Genomic DNA, 27,971 nt, shown 5'->3' with positions numbered 1-27,971 from the left:
GGAGAAGAACTTAATGTGTTTCTGAATTGATTATTGAATATACTGGATTTAAGAATGGCTTGAGGAGTAGGTACCTACATTGCCAAATAAGTGGCTGTTTTCCTGTGCGGCTAATTTCATTGAGTAATACTGGGGAAAGTGTTATCCTACCCCCTGGTACTTATTTGATGGGGCTCTGTGGGAAACCATTTTGCCCCCAGTGTCATTTGACATTTATCTGGAGCCATTGGGAGCAATTTTAATTTTTTTGGAACATTGTGCTTTCCATTTTTGAAAGATATGTTGTTTGCCCATTCAGAACACTTAAACACTCCTTCTGAAGTAGTAAGTAGGTAGTTCTTTGATACATTTTTTTGGTTATTAGTCTTCTTCGGCTAGGAGTACCTGCTTTCCATAATAAGCTAGAAGTTACAAAATGGCTGACGTGTGTGGCATTAAAGAAATGGCTGCCATAGTGTGAGGCTTTTTTAAAAAAATGGCCACAGTGAGGGTATAACTTAATTTCAAAATCAATTGTCTCCTCTGAAAGAGCAACAAAAATGGAGACAGATGACGACAAAATAGTGCACATATACCTCTCCTCTCAATCAATGTGTGTGGGAACCATTTCAATACCTACAGAGAACAGCTCCCTCCGCCTCTCCTTTGCTCAGCGCAGGTGGGATGGTGGGTGTCCAGCAGTGTCACCCTATGAAATGTGGACATTTTAAAAGTTGCAATATCTGTGAAGTAGAGGTCGTATCTGTTTAAACAGGGATTAAACAGTAGATTTCTTTTTTAGAGAATATTTGCATTGTGGATTATTTTAGGAGCTATTTGTTACAACTTTTCATGAGCTCACAGGTACCACTTTGGCAACCCCTCATTTAAGGTAAGACCTTCAAGTTATGCAAAAAATGAGGGAGGTGGGAAGAATAGAGCAAGCTGCCCAGACCCCAGAAAAAATGACTTCTCTGCTCACCAGTTGTGTGTGGGGGGGGAGTTGATACTGTGAGCTGCTGGGTGTTCCTTTGGAAATGACACCTGCTTGGGTAGTATGTTTACAAATAGCACAGAACCCTCCTGTTTTGAGTGTGGTCAGATCTTGGAGGAGGAAATGTTATGTTGCCTTTCCCCCTGCCACTCCTCTGTGGGTTTATGCAGGATTTAAAAATACAATTTTACTGATAGTTTCATCCCCGAAATTGATTCAGGGTTGTACTTGGGTTGTGTGTTCCCCAGGTTGGTCCAGGTCATGTCAGTACTGATCCACAGCCCCAGATTGTGAAGTGGGGCTATAGACAATGCTTACAAATCTCCTAGTAGTTTTTGTCAAGCATGATTCAACTTCAAACGACATCATCCCTCTTGGGAAACTCTAATCACAGCTATTTTTCTCAAAATCACTGGTCTCAATCATTTTAACACAATAGACATACAGACCTAATTAGCAATCTCCACAGCCAAACACCTGAAAAACAAATATAAAACCTTGTGTTTTGAGAACTGGATCCAGGCTTAGGCAGGGCTGTGTCATTTTCTGAATGATATGTTCCCCTTTTTTTGTTCAGGTATGTTTTCCACCAGCGGATTCTGAAACATGATAATCTATGTTTGGAAGCAATAAAATTTCAACAGGGCCATGCTAGTGGTTGTGTTGCTGCTTGCACTGTTGTGTCAAACTGCATCCAAGACACATTCCATTAACTGCAGCATATATGATGATCCTCTCCCTATTCCTCATAACTTTTATAAGCCAGGTGACATAATCATTGGGGAGATTGTTTCCCAGGTGTTCTTAAACTACAATAACCTCTCTTTCACGGAACAGCCTATGCAGACATTGATTGATGAACCTATGTAAGTCATAAATTCTTTAATCTCTCTCATTCTATGTTCAGGCTACAGTAACTGAGAACATATCAATAATGCAATGCTGTGCTGTAAGAATTTCCTAACTTTATAGCATGAGAAAAGGGGAACCTGCAAACTTCCAACTGTAAATCGTGGGGTGAATGGGTGCAGAGAGCAATTTGAGAATTTGGCCTACAGCCACCATACAAAGAATCAGTTATAAGCACTTGGGAATAAATGTTGGAAATCGGGGCAGTGGCAATTACCTCCTTTGTCTACAAATTTAGCAGGATGCTTTGCAGGACCTAGTTTTGGTATGGAACTATGTGGAGGGAGCCTGATTGATCTTGAATATCTCTTGAATCTCTATTAATGACGTGGCTTCATATGCAGTTTTCATTCAAATGCAGAAAGTACCCTTAATACACATTCATTAAGTTAGATTCACTGAACTCAATAAGTTCAAGTTAGTCTGGTCCATTAAATTCAAATGAACTATTTGAATGACTGATTTTGTATGGAATCAGCATAAAGATAAGCACACAAGTTTAGGGAAGCTTCTAAGTTTAACAGACCATTGCATTTTAATATTTTGTTGGAAGCTGCCCAGAGAGGCTGAGGAAACCCAGCCAGATGGGTGGGGTATGAAAATATTATTATTATTATTATTATTATTATTATTATTATTATTATTATTACCCAGAGAGTCACACTTTTGATTGCTGTGATTGCCAGTGAGGCCATGTGATTGAATGTGGAGAGTAGGTTTGTGGAACAATTTATTAACCTCCAGAATGATCCCAACACATTTAGAGAACGTGGCTAAGCAGGGGGGAAATATCTACCAGTACTTCAGATGTAATTTTTGTCTTCTATGATCCCTTGTTTTGCCTCAACCTTGCAAGGATTCAGATGATCATGAAGATAACAGATCATTCTTGCCATTGCTGTGGTCATTTTATTAAACAGCTATAATCCTTATTACAGTTCAGCGCCTAAGAACTACCAGCATATTCTGGCTTTAGCATTTGCGGTCAAAGAGATCAATGAGAATCCCACAATCCTGTCAAATATCTCTCTTGGCTTCCGCATCCTCAATAGTTACTTCAATGCAAGGATGACCTACAAGGCCACTCTGAGCCTCCTTTCCACACAACAAAGGTTTGTCCCCAACTTCAGCTGTCACAACCAGAACAATATGATAGCACTCATTGGAGAATGTTTCTCTGAGATCTCTGCTAACATTGCAGTTATTCTGGCAAGCAAGAAGACTCCTCAGGTATGTTTAGTGCATGAAGGTATGGAGATTTCACAATTGTGATATACCCTCCTGATTTCAGGAACACATTGCGTAAAGTTTCTTTTGATGATTTGGTGAGAAAATTGGTTAAATGCTTGATGGTGATACAAATAGGTGGACTTACAGTTCAATACAACAGGATACTAAAGGAGTGATTATCAATTTCTCCTCTTTAAATCAAGTGAGGTTTTGAGTCGTGTGATGCAGGGTTCTGTCTTTCACTAAGAAGACTTCAAATTTTCTTCAAATTCTTACATGAAGAGCTGGAAGGAATCCCAATGTCATCCAACTGTTAAGAATGGCTAAGACCTCAGAATAAAATTGAAATTCTGCTGGTGAGGTGTTGGATTTGCTCAATTGTTGTCTGGTTGTAATAATAGACTGGATGAGGGCGAACAAAGAAAAGAGTAATTCAGACAGGAATGTGTTTCTGCTACTAGGTGGGCATGTGGTATGGCTGATTGATATGCAGCCCTCTCTTAAAAAGACACCGCTCTCCCTCTGAAAGAGTGGGCCCATAGTTTGGTGCTCATCCTTGATCAGGATTCAGGCCTCATCACGGGACTGAAGCTGCCTTGGTTGCGCTGTCGATGATCACCAGCGGGCTAGGGACAAAGGTTGAAGCTGTTTCCTAGTTCTGCTGGATATCTCAGCGGCTTTTGATACCATCGATCATGACATCCTTCTGGACTGTCTAGAGGAGCTGGGGGCACTGTTTATAGTGGTTCCGCTCCTTTCTTCTGGTCATGTCCAGAAAGTGATGTTGGGAGATGAGTGTTCAGACCCCTGGTCTCTCACTTGTGGGGTGCTTCAGGGTTCCATCCTTTCCCCCATGCTTTTTAATATCTATATGAAGCCACTGGGAGAGATCATCAGGGGGGTTGGACTGGGTGTTCATCAGTATGCAGATGATACGAAGCTCTACCTCTCTTTTAAATCAGAACTAGTGAAGGCGGGGAAGGTCCTGTGTGAGTGCCTGGAAGCATTTGGAGGATGGATGGTGGCTAACAGATTGTGGTTGAATCCTGACAAAACAGAACTACTGTTTTGGGGGGTCAGGGGATGGGCGGGTGTGAGGGACTGAATGGGGTAACTGAGGGACTGAATGGGGTAACTTTGGATTCACAGCTGTCCATGGAGGTGCAGGTCAATTCTGTGTAAAGGGCAGCTATTTATCAGTTCCATCGGGTACGCAGGCTGAGACCCTACCTGCCCGTAGACTGTCTCACCAGAGTGGCGCATGCTCTAGTTATCTGCCTCTTGGACTACTGCAACACACTCTATGTGGGGCTCCCTTTGAAGGTGACCTGGAAACTGCAACTACCATAATCCAGAATGCGGCAACTAGACTGGTGACTGGGAGTGGTCGCCAAGGCCATCTAACACCGGTCCTGAAAGACCTACATTGGCTCCTAGGATGTTTCCAACCACCATAAAAAGTGTTGGTGCTGACCTTTGAAAGGAGGCTACAGGGAACCAGGCAAAGGGCCTTCTCGGTAGTGGCGCCCACCCTGTGGAACGCCCTCACATCAGATGTCAAGGAAATAAACAACTATCAGGCTTTTGGAAGAAATCTGAAGGCCACCCTGTTTAGGGAAGTTTTTAAAGTTGAAGTTTTATTCTGTTTTTAATGTTCTGTTGAAAGCCACCCAAAGCAGCTGGGGAAACTCATCCAGATGGTTGGGGTAGAAATAGATGATGATGATGATGATGATGATGATGATGATGATTTATCCATTGTTGTTACTAAAGGCTCAGCGGCATAGATACTGAAGGGTGTCATTCAACAGCTTTGGTTGGTGGTCTAGCTATAAAAACCCATATGGCTATGGAGAACCTGGCTGCAGTTGCATGACAGGCACATTAATATGCCTAAGAAAGTGTTTCAATATAATAAGACCATTTGACCAGTGCCAGTGCCATGATTCTATAATGTAGCTGTTTTCCTAATCTGAAAATAATCCCTTTAATTTTTATTTCAGCTCACCTATGGAACATTTTTGCCATCATGGGATGAGAGAATAATTTTCCCTTTCTTGTACCATATGGTCCCAAATGAAGCCCACCAGTACATGGGAGCTGTCCGATTATTTCAGCATTTTGGATGGACATGGGTTGGGCTCTCGGCTGTGGACAATGACAAAGGGGACCGATTTTTGCAGACAATGCTTCCTTTGCTTTCTGAGAATGGCATCTGCTATGCTTTTATTATAAGATTACCACGATGGACTTACGTAGATGAACTGATACAGTTGCTTCTAAAACACTGGGACAGCTATGCAATTATCATTCAGAGAAAAGCCAATGCATTTTTTGTATACGGAGAAAACCCATCCTTTCGAGTTTTGAGAATATTGCTATTTCTAGCAACCTTCACTCAGTTGCCTCCGCTGGAGAAAGTATGGATTATTACATCTCACTGGGATTTCACATCAATGTCTCTTCAAAAGAATTGGGAAATGCAAACTTTCCATGGCTCCTTATCCTTCACAGTTCACTCAGATCAGCCATTAGGATTCCAAAAATTCACTCAAACATTAAATCCTTCCTGGTCAAAAGGAGATGGTTTTATCCAGGACTTCTGGGAACAGGCCTTCAGCTGTTCATTAAAAATGCTCATGGAGGATGAGGAGAGTGCCTGTACTGGAGAGGAAAAGCTGGAGAGCATTCCTGGAATTTTATTTGAAATGAAAATGACCGGTCACAGCTACAGTATCTACAATGCTGTCTATGCCGTGGCACATGCTTTGCAAGCCATTTACAAATCCACCTCAAAGCGTAGAAGTTTAGATAAAAGGAACAGATTGTTATTACAGAATGTGCAACCATGGCAGGTAATGATATATATATATATATATATATATATAGAGAGAGAGAGAGAGAGAGAGAGAGAGAGAGAGAGAGAGAGAGAGAGAGAGAGAGAGAGAGAGAGAGAGTAGCTTTTAATAGAGAAGTAAAAGGAAATGTTTCACGACACAGTGTACTAAAGTAATTTTCAGGTTATTGTTCTTGTATATGTTGATCTAGGGGACCCAGGTTAAACCACTGAGCCTAGGGCTTGCTGATCAGAAGGTTGGCGGTTCGAATCCCTGTGACGGGGTGAGCTCCCGTTGCTTGGTCCCAGCTCCTGCCAACCTAGCAGTTCGAAAGCACATCAAAATGCAAGTAGATATATAGGAACCGCTATAGCGGGAAGGTAAACGGCGTTTCCATGTGCTGCTCTGGTTGGCCAGAAGTGGCCTTGTCATGCTGGCCACATGACCTGGAAGCTATACGCCGGCTCCCTCGGCCAACAATGCGAGATGAGCGCGCAACCCCAGAGTCGGTCACGACTGGACCTAATGGTCAGGGGTCCCTTTACCTTTACCTTTATATGTTGATCTAGCTCCACTTATAGAACCTTATTCAGAAATTGGAAAATGGGTATTTCTGGATTTGCAACTGTCTTTAGGTAGGAATGAAAATCCAATATTTACTTACTTATTCATTTATTTAAAAGTAGGCAAACAAGCAGAGATTTATGGCTCTATATGCTTCCATTAAAGAAAAATTCACCCAGATTCAGTTGTTGCAGTTTATGAAACCATATTGATCAATAGTGTTGCTCTCATTGTAATGTAGTACATTTCAAAATTATTTGCAATAAGAAACTCACATCAAAGCAAATGAAAGGTAATGACAGCTTGGTGGATGGAGGAATTCAGCCTAGTGCTAAATTGGAGTGTGCACAATGTCTTCTCCACCCTTGCCCCACTTCTCTCTCTGTATTTTCTGTAAACCTATTATACAGACTCCTCCAACCCTCCAAAGCAGATTTAGGAGGTGCAGCTGAGAGTAAAGGGGGGAGAGTCCAATTGCAAAATCAGATCTCTCCCTCAATTGCTTTCCTATGGTAAAAAAATAGTAGTAGTAAGTAATAGTAGTCAGATAGCTCTTTATGAAATCATTTAAAGCATAATTACCCCTTTCTTCATATTCATTTTGAGGTTCATCATTTTCTAAGAAGCATCGTATTCAATAACAGTGTTGGAGACACTATCCAATTTAATAAAAACAGAGAATTAGTTGCAGGCTTTGATATTACAAACTGGATGATGTTCCCCAATGGTTCAGTGATGAGAGTAAAAGTTGGAAGGCTAGAACCTCAGGCTCCTCTAGGCAATGAATTGACCATGGATTATGACCGGATTGTGTGGCATCAAAGCTTTAATGAGGTAAGACATAATATAATTATCATTTATAGTTTATTAAATTTGTAAACCTATTTAATAAAACTCAGGACAGTTTTATTCACAGAATAAAAATACAAGATAAATGCACAAAATGGATGGATAATAAAACCAAAAATTAAACTAAACAATAACGGCCCCGCTCTATTATTATATAATAATAATTATGTAATTATTTTGAACCTGTATAAAAGTAATCTGTACCTGTGTCCAGTTGTAGGTGAGAAACTGTCTACACATAGTGAATTTAAAAATTACTATATGTACCTCTTCCCTGAAGAAAGGGGTATTCTGCTTACACCTTGATATTTCCTCTCATTCTCTCCATGAAAACCTGCACTTTTCTCTTGTGGGGAATGTTTGCATGTCAATGAAGCCAATTCATCATTCAGTCATCTCTTAAGGTATTGAATTGTGTTTGGTAGCATTCTCTTTTTTGCTGCTGCTGCTGCTATTTTAAATTCCTACTTCGTGAGGATTAACTCATAGTTCATGATTTTTTTCTGAGTTCATGCTTATATATCTTTAAGTAAAATATACCAGGAATAAACCAGGAAACTGTTCAAAAATCATCATGCATATCCATTGTTTATCCTTCAAAAAAGTCACAGAATCTCTTGTTACATCATTAACCAGGCCTTATCTTCAAAGGGACTTTATATCCTTATTGGTTATTTTTATATCCTGGGAATGAGGGCAAAAATAACTGAAATGGTCACTTTCAGAGTTGGAACATTACCATTAGTAATAAAACTCCAATGAATACTCAAATGTAATTATGTTTAGTTGTGAATATAGCAGCTGTGAATATTCCCATTCATCTGTTCTTGATTTTGTTTGAAAATTATATCTTTAGAGGAGAAAACAAGCTCAAATGGAGAAGCACACAACTTCCCATCTTCTAATCCCCCACCCTCTGAATATAAAGCCTACCCCCACTACCCCTCACTGTTGAGGCAGTCCTTCAAAAGTCTCAGAAATTTCCTTTCAAACTGAAATTGAGAAAAATTCCTGGCATGTCTAATGACTTTCTTCAGTGCCAGCAAGTCCGCTCACCTTATTTGGTGTGTGGAGCTGTGACCAGGCCCCAGGCCCAGCAGGTGAGTTGACCAGGTACAGAGAGTTGCACCCTCCTCACTGCTGCTTGGCTGCACCGGTGGAACTGGGTTGGGCTCTACTCAGAGGCCGGGCCCCACTAACAAATCAGTGCCAATAGAGGGCGTGACCATCAGAAATTTAAACCACGGCGCCGAACAATGGGAAAAACTATGGCAAAAAGATATAAAATTTACTTTATGTTATACACTAAGAGAGATGACGTACAGATGGCACCAAACACCGGACAAATTGGCTAAAATTTACAAAAGATCCCACATGTGCTGGAGGTGTGAAAAAGAAAGGGGTACATTCATGCACATGTGGTGGAGCTGTACAGAGGTGGGGGTGTTTTGGAATAATATATATGAAGAATTAAAAAAAATTATTAAAGTGTATATTTACTAAAAGACCAGAGACATTCCTATTGAATATAATGCCAAAAGAAATGGAGAAAACAAAGGTAACATTACTTATGTATGGAACAACAGTGGGTAGAGTATTAATAGTGAGAAACTGGAAGAATAAGGTAGTACCCAATATAACAGACTGACAAGCCCTAATGATAGAATATATGCAATTGGCAAAAACAACTGGTGGAATAAAAGGTCAAACCAAACAAAAAGTCAATAAGGAATGGGAAATTTTTGAAGATTATTTGAAAAAGAATAAATTAAAAGAAACCCCGTTGGCAGAAATAGACTGTACCTTGTAAAATAAATTATTAGACATCAGTTGGAATGAAAATAAACAACATATATATCACTGTGCAAAATATAAAGGAAATAACTTAAAAACCAGCAAGTTTAATTGGATGTCTGTTCAAAATCTGGTGAAGAAAATGTGAAGATGAAAGTAATAGAATAACGTGATTTTTAAGATTAGTGTGGGTTATGTGTAGGTTTTTGTGATGAGTCGTATGTTGGGGTGCGGGAATTATGTAGGTAGGTAGGTATGAGTTAGTCGTGTAGGTATGTATGAATTAGTTAAGTGTTAGTATGGTGAGTTTATATGTCCGTAAATGTGAAGTTGTGAAGTTGTTTGTTTCAATCTATTTGTTTCGGGTTTTTTTGTTTTAAACAATAAAGACCTATTTTTTAAAAATTTTTAAAAATAAACCACGGTGCCATGAGGAGACCGTCCTCTCATGCCCTTTGCCATACTGGGTCGGACCAACTCACTCTTTGCAAATCCACCACTCTAAAGAAAAGAACACTTTTCTTGCTAATCATACTTCATGTTTCTATATAGGTTCTGCCTCGTTCTGTGTGCAGTGATAGCTGCTATCCTGGCTCCAGCAGGAAAAAGAAGGAAGGAGAGAAATTTTGCTGCTATGACTGTGTTCTGTGTCCAGATGGGATGATCTCCAACAAGAAGGGTATCGAGAGATCAGTTGATATTAATAAGCTTAGATATTTATTATTGATATATTCACAGAGAAAATGAGATTCTTCACTTGCTCTAGTGCAGGCATGTCAGACCTGCGGCCCTCCAGATGTTTTGGCCTACAACTCCCATGATCCCTAGCTAGCAGGACCAGTGGTTGGGGAAGATGGGAATTGTAGTCCAAAACATCTGGAGGGCCACAGGTTTGACATGCCTGCTCTAGTGGGTGAGACGGTAGTGCCCAAAGAGAGGTGCTAAAATTCTTTTAAAAATACTTCTTTTAAATAAACAATAAGGAGACCAGCAAATGCATTTCAGCTCCAGAAATATATCCGATAATAACAAAAAACAATCAACACTATATTAAACATGGATTAATATAGTGGGAGGCAGAAATAATAAACCATCTAGGCAAAGGGAATCTCCCCCCAAAACAGAAATTCAGGCCTACCGTATATTCCGGTGTATAAGACGGCTTCTGAACCCAGGAAAATCTTTTCAAAAGTTGGGGGGCCGTCTTATACACCGGGTACAAGAACCTGCAGTCGCCGTATATGGTGGGGGGAGCTCAAAAACGGCCGTGGCTGCATCCCCGCCATATGCAGTGACCGTATGAACGCGAAGAAGTGCTCAGGAGAGGGCTACTCCTGGCCAGGGAGGATGGCTCCCTCATGGCTTCGCAACCCGCATCAGCATAGAGATACAGTTTTGTGTATTTCATTGGTGTCAAGCTGCCGCCTCTTCTCTCTTTGTCAGCGCATAGCAAAGGGATCTCTCTGTCTCTCTCTTTCTCCGCTCCCTCTTTCACTGCTCTGCTCAGCGTCTTTCGCTGGCTATGCGAGCCGCGATGTCTCTGCCTCTCTATCTCTCTCCTCTCTATGGCTTCTATTCCCCTTTCTTTTGCTCATGCAGGCAGCCTCGATGTCTCTGCCTCTCTATTTCTCCCCTCTCTATGGCTTATTTTCCCCTCTCAATAACTAAACAAACAAACAAACAAACAAACAAACAAACCACCATCTCCCCAGCTGCAGACTTGAGTGCTGGAGAAGACAGCCTCCTCTCCCCTCCCTGCCAAAAAAGGGCTAGAGAATATCCCAAATTCTATATTTTAACTTGAAAATTAGGGGGTCGTCTTATACGCCCAGTCGCCTTATACGCCGGCATATACGGGTACATCAATCATGAAAAAGAACTTACTGATCAAAGTTCTCTTCCATTCTGCATTACCTGGAGTGATTAACTTGTCCATGCTGATTATTCACCATCCAAGTTGATCTCATTAATACAGAGAACATAGATTCACTGAATATCTATGAAGATAGTTTGTATTAAAGATTCTTAAAAATACTTTTAAAAAGAAAACACAGAGAGGCATTTAGAGAGAGAATGGGAAAGAGTGAATGAGAGAAAGAGATGATACTATTTTGCTGTCAGGAAAAAATGAAAGAAGATGAAAGGATGAATTGCTACTAACTTCTATAGTTAATTAGACATCTGGAAATATAATTATTGCTGCATTTCTGTGTGTCAAATGATTGAAATATTGAAACATAGATTCACTGAATTTCTATGAAGATGGTTTGTATTAAAGATTCTTAAAAAGTTTTTAAAAAAGAAAACACAGACAGGCATGTAGAGAGAGAATGGGAGCGTGAATGAGAGAGAGGGGTGAAAAGTGCAAGAAGATGAAAGGATGAATTGTTACTAACTTCTATAGTTAATTGGATACCTGGAAATATAACTATTGATGCATTTTTCATTGTTAAATGCTTAAAATATTGAAACACCTCTTCCATTTCTCAGATATGGATGCCTGTGTCAAATGTCCAGAAGACCAGTGTCCCAACAAGGACCAAACTAAATGCATTCCAAAATTGGTAACATACCTCTCTTACAAAGAAGACTTAGGGATCATCTTATCTAGCTTGGCTATTTCTTTCTCTTTGACCACATGTTCAGTACTTGGAATTTTTATGAAGCACAAGGACACTCCCATAGTGAAAGCCAACAACCGGACCCTCACCTACATCCTCCTCATCTCCCTCCTCCTCTGCTTCCTCTGTTCTTTGCTCTTCATTGGACAACCTAGAAAGGCAACCTGCCTTTTACGGCAAACTACTTTTGGCATTGTCTTCTCTGTGGCCCTTTCTTCTGTGTTGGCAAAGACCATCACTGTGGTTGTGGCATTTATGGGAACAAAACCAGGATCCAGAATGAGGAAATGGGTGGGGAAAAGACTGGCTAATTCTATTGTTCTCTCCTGCTCTTTTATTCAGGCTGCCATTTGTACTCTTTGGTTAATTTCTGCTCCTCCATTTCCAGGTAGAGACATACATTCAGTGAAAGGTGAAATCATACTGGAATGTCAGGAGGGTTCTGTTTCCATGCTTTATTGTGTCTTGAGCTATATGGGTTCCCTGGCCATAATCAGCTTCATTGTGGCTTTTCTTGCCAGGAAGTTACCTGACACCTTCAATGAAACCAAATTTATCACTTTCAGCATGTTGGTGTTTTGCAGTGTGTGGTTATCCTTTATTCCAACCTACCTGAGCACCAAAGGAAAATACGCGGTGGCTGTGGAGATCTTCTCCATCTTATCATCCAGTGCTGGTTTACTGGGTTGCATCTTTTCCCCAAAATGTTACATTATTGTGCTGAGGCCTGAGCTGAACAACAGGGAACAACTCACAAGGAAAATAAAATGAAATATATGTGTGCATCTCCTTTTATATTTATATATATTGAAGTGTGGGGAGGAGAAAGTTTTTTGATATTTCACATGAGATTAGTAGCATTGGTTCAAACATCTCTGCAAATCTCATTGAGGTTTCCAGTGTTGTACCTGGCCTAGAGTTGAGGGATCATTTCCAGATGGTGCAGCCTAATGTGGAAAGGATACGTGCAGTGATGCATTTGAACACATGCCTTCTGGACATTTTACCTTCCTGACTAGCTAAACCAGCTGGAGTGCAGTAGCTAGGTGTATCCCATCTCTAAAAAGATCACACTGGACCAAATGGTTTAACATTTACTGGCCAGTTCCCGAAATACCATTTCTTTCTTTTTTTGCGAAGTGGAAGGGATAGAAACTTCATGTGTTCCTGAATTGCATTGATTTTTTAAGTCCACTTCCATCTGGATTTAGGCTTTGTTTGGGAACTGAATCAGAATTGATTGACTAGGTGGGTCACTTGTATCAATAGAGGGACACTTTGTTGTTGTTGTTTAGTTGTTTAGTCGTGTCCGACTCTTCGTGACCCCATGGACCAGAGCATGCTTCAATGAGGGACACTAGGAATGTCAAAATGTTACTCTTAATCTCTCAGCAGCTTTTGACATATTGGTATCCCCCTAGATTTAGCTGGTTGAGATGCGTATCAGATGCTATGCTATAGTAGCTGTGCTCCTGTATGGCTGACTTCAGAGAATAATACTAGGAAAGTGTTCTCCAACGCCCTGGTACTTATGTGATGGGGTTCTGTGGGAAACTATTCCCCACCCCCGGTGTTATTTGACATGGTGTCTGGAGCCATTGGGAGCAATCTTTAAGAATTTTGGAGCATGGTGCTTCTGTTTTTGAAAGATATGCTGGTTGCCCATTCAGGACAGGTTGCACTCCCTCTAAATGAGTAAGTAGGTACCTCTTTGATACATTTTTTTATGTCATTGGAGTCATCTTTGGCTAGGAGTATCTCCTTTGCCTAATAAGCTACAGTGGTGCTCGACTTACTAATTTAATCCGGTCCGAAGGCACCTTCGTAGGTCGAAAAATTCGTAAGTAAAAAAACACCATTGGAAATGCGATTTCCCATAGGACTGCATTGGAAACGGAAAAATTCGTAAGTTGAAGCAACCCCCATCTAAAAATTCGTAAGTCAAAGCAACCGCATCTAAAAATTCGTAAGTCGAAGCAACCCCATCTAAAAATTCGTAAGTAAAAAAAAACCCTATCTAAAACTGCCGCGGTTTCCGTTCGGATGTCGAGAAATTCATAAGCGTGCGGCCATTTGCCCCCTTCGTAAGTCGAAAAATTCGGTTGTCGAATCGTTCGTAAGTCGAGGTACCACTGTACAAGTTACAAAATGGCTGATGTGTGTGGAATTAAAATAAATGGCTGCATTGTGTGAGGTGTTTTTTTTAATGGCCTCAGTAAGGGTATAAAATAATAATAATAATAATAATAATAATAATAATAATAATAATAATAATAATAATAGCCTCCTCTGGAAGAGACAGTTGACCACAAAATAGTGCACAAATGCCCACCTTTCAAAGTGGGTGGGAACCATTTCAATACCTACAGAGAATGGCACCCTGCTCCTCTCCTCTGTTCAGAACAATATATTGAAATATATTGAAAGGTGCCTAACCAGTGAAAAAGAGGTCGTACCTGTGTAACTAGGGACTGAGCAAGCAGTAGATTTCTTTTAAGATAATATTTGCATTGTGCATTATTTTAGGAGATATTTAGTACAACTTTTCATGAGCTCCCAGGTGCTACTTTGGCAACCCCTGATTTAAGGACAGACCTTCAAGTTACGCCAAATATGTGTGAGCTGTATGTGTGAACTTTACTCTGGTCCAAGAGAAATGTTATTGCCACCTTCCTGGCTTTGCACCAGGTTCTCCATCCAAGTTGGTTAAAGACACACACACACACACCCCGGTCAGATCAAGCCACCTGGAATTATCCAAGGCTGTCAGCAGATGAAAAAACAGGTTGGAAGAATAGAGCAGGCAGCCCAGAACCCAGAAGGATTGCATCCTCTGCTCACCAGCTGGTGGAAAGAAGAATCAATTCTGTGAGTTGCTGTGTGTTCCTTTGCATGCTTACAGATAGCACAGAACCCTCCTGTTTTCAGTGTGGTCAGACCTGGGAGAAGGAAATGTCATGTTGCCTTTTCCCCTGCCACTCATCTGTGGGTTTATGCGGGCTTAAAAAATTCAAAATTACTAGTAGCTTCATCCCCAAAATTTATTCAGGGTTATACTTGGGTTGTGTGTTCCCCAGGTTTATCCAGGTCATGTCAGTACTGATCCACAGCCCCAGATTGGGTAGTGGAACTATAGACAATACTTACTAAATTCCTAATAGTTTTTGTCAAGCATGATTCAACTTCAAACGACATCATCCCTCTTGGGAAACTCTAATCACAGCTATCTTTCTCAAAATCACTGGTCTCAATTCTCTTAACACAATAGACAGAGAGACGTCATTAGTAAGCTCCACAACCAACATCTGAAAAACAGATATAAAATCTTGTGTTTTTGAGAACTGGCTGTGTCATTTTCTGTATGATATGTTCCCCTTTTTATGTTCAGGTATGTTTTCCACCAGTTGATTCTGAAACATGGTAACTGATGTTGGGAGGCATAGTTTTCTCACCAGGATGATGCTAGTGGTTGTGTTGCTGCTTGCACTGTTGTGTCAAACTGCATCCAAGACACATTCCATTAACTGCAGCATATATGATGATCCTCTCCCTATTCCTCATAACTTTTATAAGCCAGGTGACATAATCATTGGGGAGATTGTTTCCCAGGTGTTCTTAAACTACGATAACCTCTCTTTCACGGAACAGCCTATGCAGACATTGATTGATGAACCTATGTAAGTCATAATTTCTTTACACTTTTTTATTCTATGTTCAGACCGCACTGAGAACATACCATAATGCAACATTGTACTTCAAAAATTTGTTTACTATATACCATGAGAAAAGTGGAACCTGCAAACTTCCAACTGTAAATCATTGGGGGTGGGGTGCCATACCCCCCTCCCCCAAAGTTTATTTCTATTTGACTACTGATGAATAACTGCATTTATATGTATCTTAATAACATAAAGATCTCTAGGATTTACTTGTTTGGTGTTTGTTGGCGCCCTTGACAAATATGAAAGCTGTACAATTAAAGAAAAGCCCACAAAACTATGAGAAATACAATATACAAAAGCAGAGGATTTATCTACTTTTGTTTTCCTCTCAGTTTGTTCCTATCCTTTGCTTGAATCTCTTCCTTCTCTCATACAGTTCCGGACTTCTGGTCTTTCTGTTCCCTATTCTGAGAAATACAATACTGTATACAAAAGCAGAGGGTTTCGCTACTTTTGTTTTCCTCTCAATTTGTTCTCATCCTTTGCCTCAATCTCTTCCCGCTCTCATACAGTTCCAGACCTCTGGTTTTTTTGTCCCCACTATGTTTCATCCTTCCTCTTATTTTCAGCCTTGTCATTTATTGACTCCAGATTATTGCAAACTAGAAAAAAGGGGTCCACAATCATATCTGATTATTCAATGACAGGAAGAGTATTGGCAAAGTCTTGCCCCAATTGTTGTTCATACTTCTACAATGAAAATTGCACAAGTAATTTGCCCAGGCAGGCACATTATGTGACCCATGAGAGCAACAAAATAACAGGACTGTACAATGGTGGTGGGATAAAATCAGGCCAGATCTTTATTGGCAGCAGGAGGCAGGGCAAGGGTTGGCATAGCATTTTGTCCCAGGATCAGTTCACTATTCCACAAGCCCCGTGTTGATGGAATGGATCTACTGGGTTTGATTGTTCCAAACCTGTACGACAGGAGTCAGCCAGTGTTGAATCTTGCTGTGGTGCAAGCCAAGCAAGCAAGGTCTCACTGGGGGACCAGGGTGCAGATTCCAACCAGGCAGATATAGAACCCACACTTGGGTTTGCTATGGTAAATCCTCTCCTCAGGCCCCTTATGGGGACCCGCTATACTACGCTGATCCAGCCCAATGCCATTTCTGTCCTCATACAAAAACTCTCTTCCATGTAACAAAGAAATGCCATAATTTAACTGAAGGAAAGGTGGAAAAAAACCCAAACAAGTGCCCAAAAAGAAAAAATGCTTTCCAGCCCTGTTAACCAATGACCCAAAATTGCTCAGTGAAGACTCTAAGCAGAGGGAGGATGGACAGGAAGCTCTTAAAGCAAAATAGCTTTGAGCTCCAGGGGAAGGAGACTTATATAGGTTTCCTCCTCCCTTTTTCAGCAAGGGTTCATTGGGCAGCTTTTCCCCATGAGTCCATCACACAGAGAAAATACTGGGCAAAACCTTGCCAAGTATTTTGCTGCTATCTATGGGCCATAGTGCCACCAGACAAAGGTGTCCCATGCTTATCGGGCACGGAATGGGGCATATCAAAGAGATATGTGGTTTTAGAAAGTAATTTGTGAGGTGGACTAGAGGCACCATACAAATAATTCATTATCAGTTGATTGAACTAACTTCATGGTGGTTTTTTTTTTTAATAGCCTTCATCTGTTCTTATCCCCTGTCCTGACCCCCATGTTCTCAATATGTGTGGAAATTCAGAAAGAATGTTGCAATTCATTCTGATGCAGTGGAAATCACCCTCTTTGTCTCAAAATTTAATAGGATACTTTGCAGATTTGGTTTGGAACAATGTGGAGGGAGCCTGATTTATCTTGGATATCTCTTGAATCTCCATTAATGATTTGGCCTCATATACAGGTTTCATTCAAATGCAACATATATCCCCTAATACACATAATGAGATTCATGAAATTCGAGTTAGTCATGTCCATGAATTTCAAATGGCCTACTATGATTAATTTTGTATAAAATCAGCATGAAGATAAGCACACAGAGAGAGACACTTTGGTTTGTTGTTGCTGCCAGTGATGGCATATAATGAAATGTGGGGGATAAGTACGTGGGACGATTTATCAAGCTCCAGAATGGTCCCAACAGATTGAGAGAATGTGGCTTTTCATGGGAGAAATATCTACTTCAGATGTCTTTTTTTAAAATGTATTGTCTTCTATGGTTCCATGATTTGCCTCAACCTTGCAGGAATTCAGATGATGAAAATTACAGATCCTTGTTGTCATTGCTTATTACAGATCAGTGCCAAAGAACTACCAACATATTCTGGCTTTAGCATTTGCGGTCAAAGAGATCAATGAGAACCCCACAATCTTGTCAAATATCTCTCTTGGCTTCCGCATCCTCAATAGTTACTTCAGTGCAAGGATGACCTACAAGGCCACTCTGAGCCTCCTTTCCACACAACAAAGGTTTGTCCCCAACTTCAGCTGTCACAACCAGAACAATATGATAGCACTCATTGGAGAATGTTTCTCTGAGATCTCTGCTAACATTGCAGTGATTTTGGCAAGCAAGAAGACTCCTCAGGTATCCTCTTCAAATGATTTATCAATTAGTCCTCTTCTAATGAAGGGAGTGGTACAGGGTTCTGTACTGAACTCAAAACATCTCCCCCCCAAAAAACCCCCAATAATTCTCAGTGACTTAGATGAAGAGGTGGAAGTGATTCCTATGTCATAAAACTGGGAAGAAAAATTAACACCTCAGAATGCAGGGGTAAAATTGAAATTTGCCGGTGAGGTGGTGGATATGCCAAATTGCTGACTGGTTGCAATAAGAAACTAGAAGAGGACCAAAAAGTTGTAGGTTAATCCAAACATGAAGGGGGTTCTGCTTGTGGGTGGTTCTGCTGTCTACCTGAATGGTATGTACCCTGCTCTAGAGATCAATTATTCTCCCTATGAAACATTGGGAAGAGTTAGGTGGTCATCCTGGATCAAGTGTTGTTATTTATGGCTCAGGTGGCTTAAGTGGTATTGAGGGCCTTGCAACAGCTTTGCCTTATAGCCAAACTACAAAACCTTATCTGGATATGAAGAACCTGGCTCTAGTTGTGGGTCAGGCCCATTATGTCAGCACAGGAATGACCAAAAGGTTGATGTGGGTCAAATCTTTATTGATTACAACATGGCTTTCCCTTTTTTGAATATCGGTGTTATTTTTGATACAACTCAACCCAGCACACGGGCTGAGGAATGCACACAGAATTTTACCAGCTGAGAAGACCCAATATGATTTTGGTCCATGTGACTGGAATCTCTCTGGCAAACTGAGGTGAGCAATATTTGGCCCGTCCCAATCCAAGCTACTGGCAGGAGCTGATTTTTAAACACCAGATCCTATCCTACATTTGAGATTCTGTGCATGAAAAATAGAAATTGAGGAGGGGATGTGAAAACCAGAATACCTGTTACATAGCAGGCAAAATGTAATTCTAGACTATCTCTCTGACATGACTAGATTTTGTTTCATCATTAGTAGAACCATTTTAATAGTAAATGAAGTTGACAAGTGGAACCAATCATAGGTAGTACTTAAGCTCTCCTGCATTAGAAGTCTTCAAGTAGAAGCTAGGTCAACATCTGTTGAAGATGCTCTATTATTCTAAGATATAACATTCTCTTCATCTGAAAAATTGTGTTAATTTTTCTTTCAGCTCACTTACGGAACATTTTTACCATCACGGGATGAGAAAATGTATTTCCCTTTCTTGTACCGCATGGTCCCAAATGAAGCCCACCAGTACATGGGAGCTGTCCGGTTATTTCAGCATTTTGGATGGACATGGGTTGGGCTCTTGGCTGTGGACAATGACAAAGGGGACCGATTTTTGCAGGCAATGCTGCCTTTGCTTTCTGAAAATGGCATCTGTTCTGCATTTGTAATTAGACTACCACAATGGAGTTTTGTAGAGAAACTGATAGAGTTGTTTCTGGAGCATGTGCAAAGCTATGTAACCATCATTCAGGGAAAAGCAAATGTATTATTTATATATGGAGAAAACCCATCTTTTCAAGTTTTGAGAATATTGCTGTTTCTAATGCCCTTCACTAACTGGCCTCCTCTGGAGAAAGTATGGATTATTACATCTCACTGGGATTTCATATCGATGTCCCTTCAAAAGAATTGGGAAATGCAAACATTCCATGGATCCTTATCCTTCACAGTTCACTCGGATCAGCCATTAGGATTCCAAAAATTCATTCAAACAATAAATCCTTCCTGGTCAAAAGGAGATGGTTTTATCCAGGACTTCTGGGAACAGGCCTTCAGCTGTTCATTAAAAATGCTTGTGGAGGATGAGGAGAGTGCCTGTACTGGAGAGGAAAAGCTGGAGAGCATTCCTGGAATTTTATTTGAAATGAAAATGACCGGTCACAGCTACAGTGTCTACAATTCTGTCTATGCCGTGGCACATGCTTTGCAAGCCATTTACAAATCCACCTCAAAGCGTAGAAGTTTAGATAAAAGGAACAGATTGTTATTACAGAATGTGAAACCATGGCTGGTAATTATAATTCTATTTTTTAAAAGGGTGGTGGGAAGGTAAGCTAGCTTTTAATGCAGAGGTAAAAGGAACAGTTTTACGAAAGAGTCTACTAAAGTTGTTTCATGGATGTTGTTGTGTATTAACACAGTTTTAAATGTGGGAGGTGGGTATTTCTGGATTTGCAACTATTCTTAGGTAAGAATGAAAACTCAATATTGTTAGTTTAAAAGCACTTTGTGAATCTCATTGAAATCGTTTAAAACATAGTTACCCCATTCTTCATATTCATTTTGAATCTAGGTTCATCATTTTCTAAGAAGCATCCTATTCAATAACAGTATTGGGGACACTATCCACTTTAATGAAAACAGAGAATTAGTTGCAGGCTTTGATATTACAAACTGGATGATGTTCCCCAATGGCTCAGTGATCAGAGTAAAAGTTGGAAAGCTAGAACCTCAGGCTCCTCCGGGCAGTGAACTGATGATTAATTATGACCAAATTATGTGGCATCATGGCTTTAATCAGGTAAGACATAAGGTACATTCACATAATATATTTACCTTAGTACAAGTAACTCATACCTGTCTACAACTACACTTAAGGAAGATTCTACACACACTGTTTTTAAAAATCACAATGTATAGCTCTTCCATGTCTTGATCTCTCCCTGCATTGCTTCTATGTGACTTTGATCAGCTGCAAGCTTCTCCCTGGCAAATGCTTGGATATATGATAATGCTAAGGTTTCTTTCTTTCTTTCTTTCTTTCTTTCTTTCTTTCTTTCTTTCTTTCTACAAACATACATACATACATACATACATACATACATACATACATACATACATACCCCGCCCATCTGGCTGGGTTTCCCTAGCCATTCTGGGCGGCCTACAACAAAATATTTAAAATACCATAAAACATCAAACATTAAAAACTTCCCTAAATAGGGCTGCCTTCAGATGTCTTCTAAAAGTCAGATAGTTGTTTATTTCCTTGACATCTGATGGATGCTGGACCTCAGTGTCCAGAGCTGAATGTTGGGGGTGGGGACGCTCCTTCAAGTATAAGAGGGAAAATGCCAATTCATCATTTTACCATCTCTTCAGGTACCGAATTATTCTTAGGGTTCCCGCCATTATTCCTCTTCTTTCTGAATGTATTATCATATTCCTCTTCTTTCGCAATGTATAATCAAAGTGTCATGATATCAAACTTTTCTACTGCTTCCAAATTAACTGATAGTTCCTTTATTTATTTTTCTGAGCTCATGATTACATTTCCTTCAGTATACAAGTTACCCACGAAATGCCTCCCCACACAGTTATCTTTAAAATTGCTGCTATGTTACATCAAGGTATTTGAAAAATCATATTCCAAACCATCAATAACCCTTCAGAAAGTCATAGGATCTATCCTTACATAATTCATTAAGTCTCATCTGCAAAGTGCCTTTATCACCTCCCTAGATATTTCTATATCCTGGGCATCAGGGCAGCAGTTAATTTAAATGGTCATCTTCAGAGTTGGAGCATTACTCTTAGTAATGAAACCTGTTACTCAGATGTAATTCTGGTTAGCTGTGGAGAGAGCAGCTCTGCACAGGTTTGGGCTTTATCTACTCTCTTTTATTAACTTTGAAAAACAGCTCTATCAGACTATGTGATCTGAAGCTCCCGCATTGTTGAGTCTTACAAAAGTCTGTGGCATTTCCTTCCAAACTGAAATTGAGAGTACCAGTAATTTTCTGGCATCACTAATGACTCTCTGTAATCAGCCCACTATCTGTGGATCCACCATCCTGAAAAAAATATACTCCTATACTAATCACACTTTACCACATTCTGTGTGCAATGAAAATAGCAGGGGGTGACTGCCTGGGTGTTGCCCTGCATGCATTTTTCTGGGGGGTGCATTTGGGTCCTCATGCCACCCTGTCAGCCCCGAGTCGCGTTGCAAGACTGGGATCTGATCTGAATGATTCACTGCAAAGTGGCTTGGGGCTGACAGGGTGGCATGAGAAGGATGCAACAGCTGAGGCTGGGGTCAAAGGGTGCATAGGTGTTGTGTCCTTTTCAAGCCAGGGCTGCTCTGCCAGCCCCAAACCACTTTCCGAGGCTGGGATCACAAAGCAACTCAAGGCTGGCATCACTCCAATGACATCAGCAGTGAGGGCTGGGCTGGCATGGCAGGTTCCGTTCACCCTCTGTACACTCTACCTGCCTGATACATGCAGACATCCCATCCCGGGTGGCAGCAAACCACACTATGCCACTGTTTTTTTTTTCTATTGTAAGCTACTCTGTGATCTTTGGAGGAAGGGCAATATAAACATATAATAAATAAAAGATGAAATATAAATAAAGTACCCCGTATCTAAAGCTCGCCTCAGTATTTGGAGGCCCACCATTCTGTAGCCAAAACCCCAATTTGTACTGCTGATAACCCTTCACGGTTCTGTGCAGGTGCTCCCAGTTTCTGTGTGCAATGACAATTGCTATCCTGGCTACAGCAGAAAAAAGAAGGAGGGAGAGAAATTTTGCTGCTATGATTGTGTTGCATGTCCAGAAGGAATGATCTCCAGCAAAATAGGTAGGAGACATATGGATTCAGCTACATTAGTCAAAATACAGCATTATAAATGTGTTATAACACTGTGACAGCAGTGCAGGTGAAATCACAACTCAATGATATTTTCAACATCAACTGCTTTTTACAGAACATTTTCAGAGTGTTTTTATCGCTATGTAGATCTAACCATAATGTACAGATGTACCAAACAATTTCCATAAAGTAATATATTTATTTATTCATTGCAGTGAAAATAGGAAACAGGGTGGTGATGACACAGAAATCAAAAGGCTAAGATCCATTTTGAATAATAATAATAATAATAATAATAACAACAACAATAATAATAATAATAATAATAATAATAATAATAATAATAATATATTATTATTATTATTATTATTATTATTATTATTATTCATACCCCGCCCATCTGGCTGGCTTTCCCTAGCCACTCTGGGTGGCTTCCAACAAAATATTAAAATACAGTAGTCCATCAAACATTAAAAGCTTCCCTAAATAGGGCTGCCTTCAGATGTCTTCTAAAAGTCTGGAAGTTGTTGTTCTCTTTGACGTCTGGTGGGAGGCGTGCCACAGGGCGGGTGCCACTACTGAGAAGGAGAACTTCATTAGAAAAGAATAAGCCCAAACAATTTCAGATTGGACAAGTTCAAAGTAATAAACCCCAAAAATGCAAATGAGGCCCTAAAGGGTTTGGAACAAGGGTGTGTGTGCGCTCATGCCCGCGTGTGTGTGAGAAACTTCAAGCCAAGCCAAAATTAAGCAAAGTGAAAGAAGTGAGCTTCAACACAGAGCAGATGCTCTTTTTGATCCCAAATGACAGCCTAAATATTCTAAACTCACAAAGCTCAACCAGCACTGCTAGCCATATGGAGTAACATATCCTGTCCCTTCTTCATACAGGTGCATTGTTTAAGCTTGATTAAGGCGTCATCAGCATTTTGACACCTGAAAATATAACCACTGAAATGTCTCTTTCATTTTTCAGATATGGATGCCTGTGTTAAATGTCCAGAAGATCAGTATCCCAACAAGGACCAAACTAAATGCATTCCAAGAGTTGTAAGCTACCTCTCTTACACAGAGGACCTGGGAATCATCTTAGCTACCTTGGCTATTTCTTTCTCTTTGATCACAGCTTTTGTATTTGTAACTTTTATTAAACACAAGGACACCCCAATAGTGAAAGCGAACAACCGAACCCTCACCTACATGCTCCTTGTCTCTCTTCTTCTTTGCTTCCTTTGTTCATTGCTTTTCATTGGAGAGCCTGGAAAGGTGACTTGCATTCTCCGACAAACAGCTTTTGGCATCATCTTCTCTTTGGCCCTTTCTTCAGTGCTGGCAAAGACCGTCACTGTGGTTCTGGCATTCATGGCAACCAAACCAGGGGCCAAGATGAGGAAATGGATGGGGAAAGGAGTAGCAAATTCTATTGTTCTTTGTTGCTCCTTTGCTCAGGCTGGCATTTGTACTCTTTGGTTATGTACTTTCCCTCCATTCCCTGATACAGACATGCTCTCATTGCATGGGAAAATCATACTGCAATGTAATGAAGGTTCAGCTACTATGCTTTACTGTGTCTTGGGCTATATGGGTTCCCTGGCCATAATCAGCTTCATTGTGGCTTTTCTTGCCAGGAAGTTACCTGACAGCTTCAATGAGGCTAAGTTCATCACTTTCAGCATGTTGGTGTTTTGTAGTGTGTGGCTATCCTTTATTCCAACCTACCTGAGCACAAAAGGAAAAAACACGGTGGCTGTGGAGATCTTCTCCATCTTATGTTCCAGTGCTGGGTTACTGGGTTGCATCTTTTCCCCAAAATGCTACATTATTCTCCTGAGGCCTGAGCTGAATAGCAGGGAACATCTCATAAGGAAAATAAAATGAAATATATATGTGCATCTCTTTGTTTTTTAATTCATATTGAGGCTGGGAGGAGGAGGGATAATGTGTTGGTAGAGATCCCAACAGAATTCAAGTAAGGGTGCAGACATCTCTGCTTAACTTCCTGTGAAAAGACTTGAACCCACCTCAGACATGAAATGCAGTGATGTGGTTGATAAGGGGGCCATCTTCATTTAAAATTGTGCCAGGTATTTGCTCCAAGTTACGCCTACAAAGTTGGAACATTTAAAAAATATATCTACAAACAGTATTTAATTGCTCACTTTTGCAGCTGGACGTTCTAAAACTAAATGTGTTATAGTGGCTCATAAAAAGTTTATATCTTCTGATAAACATGTCACGGCTTAAAATTAGCCGCTGTTTCTTTAATACAAAAGGAACTGAGTCAGCAGCCTACAATGAATCGGCAAAGCCTGCATGATTCATGTAACCTTTCACCAGCATATGCCTGTATATATAGCTGGTTGTGTTTGGTATGTATAAAGCTATTGAAGACTTTTTTAAGAATAAAAGCAGCATTCTGTAAAGTACTCTTTCTCAAGAACTCTTTGTGCCAACTAGGACCAGGCAAAAGAGGCAAAGGAGGTCAGAACATTTTCCCTTTTTTTCAAACACTGACAAAATATGTAGGACAATTTGGAATATGCAAAGGCAGTTTGAAGGAAAGAGAATACTGCTGTGAAGTATAAGGACAATTTGACCAAGTCATGAACATCTGCCCTACAGGTAGAGATGTGCTGGTTTGCAGTCACTGCCTAGCAGTTGAATAGCACCATATTAAGCACCGCATATTAAGTAGTATAGTTCTTTAAAAAATCAATACTAACGTTTTTTATGTTAGCCCCTTGTTACAATGTTCAGTTCCATCACCTTCTTCTCTGGTGCTATGCTATCCTTGCCTCCTTGCCTTTCTTGGAATCACTTTGTGTGTTTTTTTATAAAAAAAGTTTTAGTATTATTCTTATTCACATCACACATAAAACAACATAATGCACAATGCATCAACCACACTGCTTAAAAATACCAAATCAAATTCTTACAGTTCACTCAAAAAAAATCTTTTTAGCTCATAAAATCCCAAAACAGTTGACACACATTGTAGAAAAGATGGGGGTAAGAATTCCCTTTGGTCACACAATCTGGAACATCAGTTTTTCAGCCAGGACTATTGTCCATTCTCTAGAGTACCATGCTTTCCGCCAAGCTTTGAGTTGTTTAGGCATTATAGTTATTGACAGGACCTGAAATAGATGAGGAACTTGGGGAAGAGCGAAATCTTCCCAGCTGCAATGCGGTCCAAGCAAGAAATATTTAGACCCTCCCAGGATTTCAATTCCTGCCTAACTTGTGATAGCAAGCACTCAAAATTAGCTTTCCTTAAAGGGTGAAAGTTTTATTGTCATGAATATTCCCAGGTAAAGTGGTACCTCTGGTTACAAACTTTATTCATTCCGAAGGTCTGTTCTTAAGCTGAAACTATTCTTATCCTGAGGCGTGCTTTCCCCAATGGGGCCTTCCACTGTGTGCACAATTTCCGTTCGCATCCTGGGACAACGTTCGCAACCAGGAGCAGCTACTTCAGGGTTAGCAGAGTTCGTAACCCAAAGCGTTCGTAACCAGAGGTACCACTGTATTTCATCTTTTGACGACAGATTAAAAAACCCGCAATGCTTTGTTTGAAAGCTTGAGACTGTGGTAACAAAGACGGTACATATACGGTACATAAGTTCAGATTTGGTTTCATTGATGTTTAGGCCTGGCCCTTTGCCAGAATTATTCAATTATTTCAGAATTTAAGGTATTGGCCATTCCAGCTTTGATAACATGAGAACTATATCATCTGTGGAAAGGTTAATAATAGTATGCATTTTTTGCACCTTCTATGATTCAACTTCAAAAGACATCAGTCCTCTGGGGAAATGCTCGCCACACCTATAATTGTCAAAATTACTGGCTTCCAGCCTTTTATGTAATGGATATACAAATGTCATTAGCAACAACCTGAATATGAAAAAGGTATAAAACCCTTGTGTAAATGAGCACTGGATATAGGCTTAGGCAGGGCTCTGTCATCTTCTTTTAGGATTATATACTGTGCATGTTAGGGTATGTTTCCCACCACATTATTCTGACACTATTTTAACCACCAAATGTATACTGTGAGTACTTTGCCCATTAAATCATTCACTTCTGGGATATTTACTGGTTACAACTCATGAATTTGGTGCGGATTAGATACATTCCTATGAACAGCTCCTGTATCAAAGCCTCACTGTAATAAAACTCACATTCGTGTGGACAAATGCACTGGGAATTTTCAGGTTTCCACAATTTTTCTTTTGCACATTAAGAAAATAGCATTGATATGTTTAGTTGAACAAGTATATATGGAGATTTGAAATTACTCACCCACAGAGGGAAATGTGAGGCAGTAAATAAAATACACACTTCAGGAACACTGAGGAACACAGAAGAATATAAGCCGAGGAAATAGTGGTGTTTGCATCTTAGGAAATATCTGCCACAATTCAAGGAAACCTGCAGGGAAACTGATAATAGCTATAATACCGTGTTATAGATGTAAACATGGGAATCGACATTTGGATGCAAAGTTTTTTCAGCAGGGCAATGCTTATAGTGGTGCTGCTCCTTGTACTGCTGTGTCACACTGTGTGCAAGACACATTCTATAAACTGTAGCATATATGATGATCCTCTCCCTATTCCTCATAAATTTTACCAGCCAGGTGACCTCATCATTGGGGAGATGGTTTCCCAGGTCCTCTTCAACTACGATAACCTCCATTTCACAGAACTGCCTGCCCAGATGTTGTTCGATGAACCTCTGTAAGGCATTAATTTTGTTCTCTCTCTTTCATTCTGTAAAATGCTTGGACCATTAAAATGGAAAGCATATCATAGTATAACAATGTGCATCAATAAGAATTTATATACTGGTATGAGGATAATGGAATTTGATCAAACTTCCTTCTTGGTAACCATTCTTTGCCTTACCTTTTACCATGTTTTTTTTAAGTTGTTGCTGGATAGGAATCACTATTTTCTTTCACAGCTGCCAAGGAATGAATGGAACCTATGCATTTCTATTGGGCTTTTGCTGAATAACTACATGGTGGATTATGGTCACGGTTTTCCTTACCTATTTACTTCTTATATTTATATATGCATGGGTTAATATAAAAAATAAGAGGTTTTCAAAAGATAATATCTTTATTAATGGAAAAAAAGGATGTCAGAGGGTCGTCATGGCTACTCTAGAGTAACTCCGCTTGAGTCCAGTTTGTATTTCAAGACATTTATTGTGCTAATTATTTAAAGTGTAGAGACAGCTAAAAAACATGACCTCTCATCCCGAATCAGAATCCGGCAATGGCATACATCTGTTCCTACGCCAGCAAAGTAGTTTGGGCACCCCAAAACGCTGCCCCCTTGACCTGCGTTGTGGTGCTCTCCTCATTT

General features: G+C 40.1%; 1 protein-coding gene and 1 pseudogene across 1 annotated transcript; both read left to right on the top strand.

The window, feature by feature from the left end:
- Positions 1-1,621: 1,621 nt before the first annotated feature.
- On the top strand, positions 1,622-12,548 carry LOC118077503 (vomeronasal type-2 receptor 26-like). The gene is made up of 6 exons (XM_035101112.2): positions 1,622-1,839; positions 2,821-3,112; positions 7,120-7,347; positions 8,400-8,462; positions 9,709-9,835; positions 11,647-12,548. Exons 1-6 carry the CDS (start codon positions 1,622-1,624, stop codon positions 12,546-12,548), a joined length of 1,830 nt encoding a protein of 609 aa, XP_034957003.2.
- Positions 12,549-15,194: 2,646 nt separating this feature from the next.
- Positions 15,195-24,365, top strand: LOC118077504 (vomeronasal type-2 receptor 26-like; annotated as a pseudogene).
- Positions 24,366-27,971: the final 3,606 nt, after the last annotated feature.

Source organism: Zootoca vivipara, chromosome 13 (genome assembly GCF_963506605.1).
Source record: "Zootoca vivipara chromosome 13, rZooViv1.1, whole genome shotgun sequence".
Lineage (NCBI taxonomy): Eukaryota > Metazoa > Chordata > Lepidosauria > Squamata > Lacertidae > Zootoca > Zootoca vivipara.
The sequence above is the reverse complement of the archived record's forward strand: the minus strand, read 5'-3'. Positions and strand labels throughout refer to the sequence as shown.